The following is an 8,680-nucleotide window of genomic DNA, read 5'->3' on the forward strand; positions in this document are numbered from 1 at the left end:
TTGTTTTTTAGACTTGCATTTGCGTTTGTAATTTGTTATTTTGTTTTCAGAATTGTGATTTGCTTTGCACTTCTCGGCCACCGTAGTTATCCCATAAAATTGTCACTACCGAAACAGTCACGACCAGAAACATGTCATCATTGTTTCGGTAGTGACAAAAGGGAACACATAGTCCTCATATTTGGGGGAAATAAACAAAATCTTAGTACAGTTATGCAGTTTTTTAGTATTTTAGTAAGTTTTAGTAGTGTTTTAGTATGCAAGTTAAAATTATGTAATGTGATGTGGTCAAAAATGTGCAGTCACTACCGAAACATGGGATGTTTTGTCAAAAATAAAGCATACTGAATTATCAACTAAGATGTTATGATAGTTTTTGGTTCAATGTATATTGAAACTAATGAATCCCTAACTTTGAAATCAGTATGATCAACTTTTTGCCTTTTACAAAAATTTGTTTTATTAAAAATACAACAAATCTCATAAATTACACTTGACATATTGTTAAAAATGTAATTGTTATTGATTTACCTCTGAATTATTTTTTTTAATAAAATAGCAAAAAAATATATTTACAATGTAGATGTAAGCAATATAACCCTTCTAATTAAATTATTATTACTGTTTCGGTAGTGACAAATTTGGGGAGAGGACAAATATTCCAAAACTTTCTGAAAATACAATATGAGAATTAACTGCACAATTACTACAAATGTGTACCTTGGATATTATACAATTTTCATACAACCAAATTTTTGGGAAAAATAAATTTTTTTCAAGACGTTTTTAACACTGACTTTGGACCAATTCTGTAGAATGGCCAATATAGCACCGCTACCATATAAAGAACCTCTTAAGCCCAGTATGGCTCTTCAGCGGTTCTTTGGGGTGACTTAAGTGCTATATAGCACAACTCCCATACAAAGAACCCGTTAAGCCCCTGTATAGTTCTTTAAATGTTCTCTAACTCTCTCTTAGTCTATTAGTTTAGTTGAGGATAGGATAAAAAATGACATTAAAATACAATGTATTTCCTGAACCAGGGCCCCCACACAAAACTTTTTGACCTCAGAAAAGCATAAAAGTGAAGTAAATTGTAGTAAATTCCCATTCATAGCACAAATCTAAGGAGGAGAATGGGGTTCCTCTAAGGGTTCTACATAGCACCATTTGACAAAGGTGCTGTATAGCGCCTTTAAAGATTGGTGCTATATAGCACTGAGAGTGGTTCCCCTATGATTACAAGCCAATGAACCACTTTTAGTGCCATTTAACACAATTTCTGTGTTATAGGCAGTAATGGAGATTTTATTTTTATTTATTTATTTTATAGATGTAAGACATCCATGTAAACGTTTGAGTTTTACTTAATGTACTAAATTTGCATATTCTGACAAAACTTAAAAAAATTGTTGCAAGTGTGACAACTACCTTTGGTCTATTTTTAAATAATATAACAAATAGAGCTGGAAAAAAAATAGTCTTGGATTTTGTCAATAATATGAATTGTTTAACATAAAAAAATGATCAATGCATCATTCTTTTTTTTCATTTCCTGTCGGTACTTTAATGTTTTTCCCCACTTCCTGTCTTTATCAATATATGCTCATGTTTATTCTGCATTATTTGGGGTCCGAATATATACATATATTTAAGGTTTTCACATTTTAAATGCTATTGCATCTATCTGTCTGTCTCTCTGTAAATACAGTCCATGCAGTTCCTCCTAATATTCAGGGTGCTACAATTTCTTTATGGGTTTATGTCATTCTGAAAGCACATAAAATTGCACTGTAAAGCCATTAGCTTTACAGGAAACGTTCAGTCCGACAGTGGCTAATGGAAGATGAGGAGCGATGGGTCCTGCCTTGTTGGCTAAAGCCCAGTCACACTCCATCTGATCTTTACCTCGCCTATACAGGCCTATATATCCATACTGAACTGTAGCAGCAGCTTGTGCGCTGGACTTGTGAAACTCTGCTCTTTCCACTTTAATGACCAGGGCTCAGCACTTCTTCATTACGGAGGAAGATCAGTTTCATATAATTCAAAGTCAAGCATGGAGACGTACTGGGTGGATAGGGAGGTTCTGCCTAATGAGGCTGCGTGTGTGTGTGGTTGTTTCTCTGCCTGTCGTGTGCTGTTATTCAAAGCTCCCCTCATCCTAAACAATCAGTTTTTCAGACAGCATCACCATTCATGTGTGCAGATTGTTTCTGGCAGATCCTTACAGCTAACCACCTTTTCTTCAAGAAGGATTGTGGTTTATCGTCAGCCTTCACATGATGTGGCTCTAATCAGAATTATGTGATCGCTGGCATCAAGGAGCCGTGGAGTGCAGCATGCGATTATAAGCCTGTTTGTCTGACAGGCTGATTCTCATTAGAACACTTTCTTTGGTCTCTCTCGTATGAGAGCCTGCCAAAACGGATGTGTCAAAAGAGGTCACAGCATAATTATCAACCCGTGACAGTAATGACCAATTTATTTCTCATATGTGGAGAACAGACTCTGTGGTTATCTGTATCTGTAGCTGTTTGTCTCTTGAGCCAAAGGAGGTTGATGATATCTGAAGGAAGCCATCAGGTAGCATTCCCAGTGATTTAATGGCAGCTGCTCGGCTGACGCAGGAAGTTACTTGATTTTAAAAACTGTCTCTGAACTTTAAAGCTGCAGTCCGTAAGTTTTGCCTCTTTGTCGCCATCTCTGTTTGAAAACCTGCAATTGCAGTTATTTGCGGAATTATCTTCCTTGCGTGGGTTGTGCACCGGCATGGCTCCAGAGCGGATGAATCTAATGTGTGGCTGTCAGTCACCGCATCGCTGTGGATACTGCACTTTGTATTCACTGATTCTACATTTTGAAAGTATGACCCAAATAAGAGTTTTCACTGGAGAATGTCATCTAATTTAATTTAATAATATAATATGCATTTAGCAGACGCTTTTATCCAAAGCGACTTACAGTGCATTCAGGCTATACATTTTTTTTACTAGTATGTGTGTTCCCTGGGAATCGAACCCACAACCTTTTGTACTGCTTACGCAATGCTCTACCACTGAGCCACAGGAACACTGAACAAGTAAGTAACAACTGCCACTTTTGTTCTGATCAACTGAGGAAAAAAGCATTACAATAAATTACGCTATCAATGGTGATTAAATCTAACGATTGGTTAGCTCATATCACATCAAACCGTGCCAATTATTATTATTGTTATACTTTGTTTTCAAATTCAATCCGCCATTTATTCCAGCTGCTGTGAGAAAAGGCTATAAACGATCCGTCACCTGCAGCATCCTCACGTGTGATATAGCATACTAGCCGGGACAACTTCTTTATGTTTACAGATGTGACGTATGACACAGCGCCATGCTCTAATTTTCCACGAAAACCTACCCGTACCACTCAAATTAGAAAACTGTATTACAAGCTTACCGTTGTGAATCGAGCCTAAAGTAAGGTGATAGTTTTGGACACTGGCTGGTTACGTACTTGCTCAAAAACTGATTTTGGATAATTTTTAAACAAAAAAGTTACCGACTGCAGCTTTAAATGCCATGTGTTTTATGCTACAGTGAATCGGCTGTACTGATGTCAAAGTTCTGGCTGATACTTTTAAGCAGATAATTATTTTCATGTTGTGGCTAAAAACTAAAAAAAATGAGCAATACTGAAATGCTATACTATTTTGTCTAAATAGATGAAAATTAAAACACTACAAAACTAAAATCAGTTTTTTTTAATGCTGCAAGTCAATTTACCTTTGTGAAAAAGATGTGCACTTAATTGTATTGAATGTGCACTTGTAGTGTACTTCAAATCTTAAAAATATATAAAAAAATAATATAATATTAATAAAATAAAATGCTGTCATGGCCGTTTCTTAACACACAGAATTACAATTTAAAAAAGTTCACTGTCAAATTTGTCACGTGTCAAATTAAAAGTTTTAATTTAAAATAAACTTTAAATATTTTTTTAAATAACATTTTGTCATGCTTTAAAGAAGTACAATTATTTTCATGAGTTGGCTAACATACTACAAATTTTAAATAATAGTATTTTCATCTGTAGTGTGTTATTCGATATTACGTTTAAAGTTTTAAAACTGGGTCACATTAACCAGCCGTACCCTGACCCCTTGTTTGAGCCAGACGTTATTATTGACCTTTCATAGGTCTGCTCTAGATGAGCACACCCGCACTGAATAATAATCAAATCTAGAATTGAGAGTATGACTTTTTTTTCTCTGTTTATATCTCTATCTGTCTCTTCCAGCCCACACCCTTGATCAGTTTCACAGACATCACACTGTGGGAGTTTTATAGGCATGATGCTTTCCAGCATGATTTATTTATTTCGCAGGTTTTGCTTTCTCATCAGGAGATTCGTATGACTGTGCTTTAGTTTCCCTGACATAAAGCTTAAAGGTTTGGCTCTGAGCAGCACAGGATGCATTGGCAAAGAGCCCTTTGTTGAAAGCATTTGACTGTACTCTACATAACATATTTATGATTTGTATTTGGGACGATGACAAAAGAAAACCACGGCACAATATATTTATTTATTTGTCTTTTTTGTCTATGTACAGCTATGTCTGTCTTTTTGACTTGGCAAAGTGTCGATATTCTGAGAGCGATGTACAGTATAAATATTTATATGTGTGTATTTATGGAGGTGAAGCTTGATGTTTTGTAGCAGATATTATCACACAATATTTACAATGAAATAATAGTTTGAGTTACAGGTTTGACTGGTTAGCATGACCCCGATGGACCCTGTTGGTAAATATTGTATCATATTTAATTTAATTTAATTCAGTTGCATTTTATTATTGTTCAGTTAATACTTTTATTCAGCAAGGAAGCATTTATATGTTACAAAGGATTACTATTCCATATAAATGCTGTTCTTTTGAACTTTCTATTCATCAAATAATTCTGAAAATGTATCACGATTTCCACAAACATATTATTCGTTTTCAACATGGATAAATAATGAGGAATGTTTCTTGAGCACCAAATCAGCATATACTGGAGTAATTATGTTGAAAATTCAGTTTTGTCATCACAAGAAGAAACTGCATTTTGAAATATGTTCAAATAGAAAAGTTATTTTAATTTGTAACAATAATGTACAATATTACAATAAACCGTGTTTTTTTAATCAAATAAAACAAGCCTTGATAAGCATAAGAGACTTTGGTAACACTTTATTTCGATAGTCCACTTTAGACATTCTATTAACAGTAAGTAACTTTGCAACTACATGTCAACTAGCAGTTAGTAGAGTATTAGTAGACTGTCTGCTTAATATCTTCTAACACTTTCTTTGTCAACTTATTCTACTAACCCTAAACCTACCCTAACAGTCTACTCTGAGAGTTAGTAGACATGTAGTTGCAAATTAATGAGAATTAGTTGACATGTAGTTGACATGTAGTTACAAAGTTACTTATAGTTAATAGAATGTCTAAAGTGGACTATCGAAATAAAGTGTAACCGAGACTTCTTTCAAAAACATAAAACTTTTAAACTTATATAGTTATATATTGGAGGGCTTTTAAAATGTGAAGTTATGGTTATATTTTTCTCTGTCTGCTACCTTTAACATCACGAGATCCTGAAACAGAGCCTGATGTGGCTTTGAGTCCACTCCAGGTCAAAAGTTCTCTTTCAGGATTTTGATGATGAACTATTGGATGTTTTCCTTGAGTTCATCATCCACTCACAATAGCTTCAAATCCTTCAGGCTGCTGCAACCTGCCATGCAGAATGAATTTGCCAGGCATGCCATAGATTTAAAGAAGTCATCTTCCTATTTCCTTTCTCTTCCTGTAGCTATGAGGGGCTGGAAAAGAAGCTGAAGGAGGTTTTCACAGAGAGGACAGGAATTTTACGACAACTCTCCAAAACATCAAAGGAGCTGGACAGAATAAAGGGGAACCTGCAGGTAAGACCCTTCCTTTCCTCCATTGGGCTGGCCATGTGATGGTGGGAAAGTTAAAGTGATTTATGATTCTTTGAATGTTTAAATAATCCATAGTGCATATTTGTTACATAATTTAATGCTTGCACTTTGTGGGTACTCCAAGGTTTTGCACTAGCTGTAATGCTATTGATGGTGTTTCTGTTACTCAGATCTTAGTCTGTTCTAAACATGTTTTGCTTTGCTTTTTATGTTTTGTTGACATGTTTACTTTATGGCATTTTTAGAAGTATACTTCAAAGAAATATTGAATTATTTATGGCAGAGGTTTGTTTTGTATCTTTGCAAACACCTAAAACAAAAAGAACATAAAATTGAACTGAATTAATCTTTAAATCCAGTCAAACTGGATCTTGTTTCTAGTAAGTAAAATGTAACACTTTACAATAAGATACAATTTTTGACAATTAATGCACTAGGTATCAATGAACATTTTTTTCCCCTGCATTTATTATTCCAAATTAGTGTTAATGTATAAATAGATTATTGTTCATTATTATTTCATGTTTGTTTCAAAATATAAGTGCAGTTGGAGAAACACTAAACAGAATGAACAGTAAAATAAATGTATGCTGGAATTCACAAAACCTTAACAAAACTACAATAATATTAAAGCAAGTATTTATTTATTTATCTAGCAATCATTTTATCTACAGTATATTTGAGGAAAAAAATGTTAGTCTAATGTGTTTGTATGACTTCGTATGATTTGTAGTTTTTCTGTCTCAGCCTAAATTTTGAAGGGATAGTTCACCTAAAAATGAAAACTCTGTCCTCATTTAATCACCCTCATGTCATTCCAAACATGTATGACTTACTTACTTCTGTGGAACATAAAAGAAGATATTTCTTGTGTCTCAATGTTTTTAACCATACACTGGAAGTTTGGTAACTGTTTGGTTACCAACATTCTTCAAAATATCCTATCCTTTATGTTCCGCAGAAGAAAAAAAGTCACATATATTCGGTAAATGATGACATACTTTTGATTTTTATGTGAACTATCCCTTTAAGCATGAACCTCACTGAGCATGCATGCTGTAGTCAGTTGCTCTCAAATATGCACAGCCTACAAATAAGGCCTGTTTCATGTACTTCGCAATGTTTGTTACTCAACCACAGTAGATGGGAAAACTCGCATGCTGAACTAACAGTTGCAAATTAAAGCACCATATTACATGCTATTGCGTGAGCAAACTCCAAAATCCTTATGAGTACAATTATCTGTGGGATTTTGTACTGTGATTGTAAGAAACCACTAAACCAATGAACAAAACACACAGTAATATTTAAAATACAATAAAATGCAACCAATAAGTTGCCAAGCAACTAAAAAATACAAAACTGCATTAGTAAACCTGGCAAGTGGACCTGTAAGGTGGCGCTAGCACATATGGAAACAGATTAGCCACAAAGAGAATATATTATTCCAGGCATCTGAGCCAGTCAATCAAATACTTGATTGCCTTGTCCAAAGGCAGTCAACCAAGCACTTGTGCCTGAGAAAAACCATACGCTCCAAATGCATTCAATCTAATTCATAGAGCAATTTATTGTTTTGCCGAAGCGCTTGGAGCGTTAATGGATAAGGACAATAACGGCGTAAATAAAACTGACAGAAACACTTTTTTTTTTCCAGAAATATATGAAATGGGTCATCATGATTTTGATGCAGTTGTGTTTCTGGATGATCTGTCCATTGCAATTCAGTGGGTCACTCAGTGAATTCTCTCCTACATGATTCCTGCATGAGAATACATAGTAAATGCCAAATTAGTTTAATGGTTCTGTTAGGACGCTATGTGCCGGCTCTAGTTGGATATGCAAAAGCAGCAGAACCTCAGGGGCCCGACTGCTGGACCGCAGCCGGAGACAACCTGGCCCTGTGCCGAGCTGCTAGATCCCTTGAGTTCAAGTCTGAGATCTCCAGTGGATTTGTTGTAAAAGCATGATCAGCAATGACCTTTTTAGCATGATCAATTATGTATATGTGACCGATAACCCTTTTTGTAGTGCAGATTTACTGTCCATACTGTTTATTTTTATAATGAGATCTCCCCAGAGTGCTGCTCATCATCATTACATTTTGCCTGATGGAGCCTGTAGTCTTGGCAGGGGTTTGTGGGTTTGTGCCGTCACATTCATGCCAGCTTGGCCTGAATAGACACTGCAATGCCAATCTCAATACAACTCAACAGCTGCACAGATGGTCATCCCCTGGCAAAGCTTTGCTGCTGTTATTCACTGGATAACACAGAGAAGTCTAAGCGGGAAAGCGACAAAGCAACAGTAATGGCCAATAGGGGAGCGCGGGGCACAAAGTAACGCGGGGTAAATTGTAACACACGTGGTTTAAATATTTCCACACATGCTAGCATAACCAAATTTACAGCATTTACTAGTTACTATATCAAAATTATATAGAGAAAAAAAGTGCGCCAAAATTCAAAAGTCTTTTGAAAATATCGCTGAACATCTATTTTACCATAGTAAAATTATATTTCGGGTTTAAGTAAATTTTTCATCTCAGTTTTTATTACTCATTTAAAATGAGACAAAGCTGCTATTATTTTAATCTCCAATCTGTTATTTATCAGTTTAAATTATTTTTTAATGCTTCGCTAACTATCAGAAGACAGTAACCAGTTTTAAATTCTAGTTGCGCAGATGGGGTATGTTGTAACACTGC

General features: G+C 35.2%; 1 protein-coding gene across 4 annotated transcripts in view; it reads left to right on the plus strand.

Annotated features, from left to right (window-relative positions):
- LOC107739427 (leucine zipper protein 2) overlaps positions 1 to 8,680 on the plus strand; it is a 171,443-nt gene that overhangs the window by 83,849 nt on the left and 78,914 nt on the right. For all 4 annotated transcript variants that reach the window (XM_016551528.1, XM_016551529.1, XM_016551531.1 and 1 more), the window contains exon 2: positions 5,844 to 5,955. In XM_016551528.1, coding sequence (XP_016407014.1) covers positions 5,844 to 5,955 — 112 coding nt within the window. The remainder of the gene's footprint in view (positions 1 to 5,843; positions 5,956 to 8,680) is intronic.

This window comes from Sinocyclocheilus rhinocerous, unplaced genomic scaffold, assembly GCF_001515625.1.
Source record: "Sinocyclocheilus rhinocerous isolate Xijiao unplaced genomic scaffold, SAMN03320098_v1.1 scaffold1607, whole genome shotgun sequence".
In the NCBI taxonomy this organism is placed as follows: Eukaryota; Metazoa; Chordata; class Actinopteri; order Cypriniformes; family Cyprinidae; genus Sinocyclocheilus; species Sinocyclocheilus rhinocerous.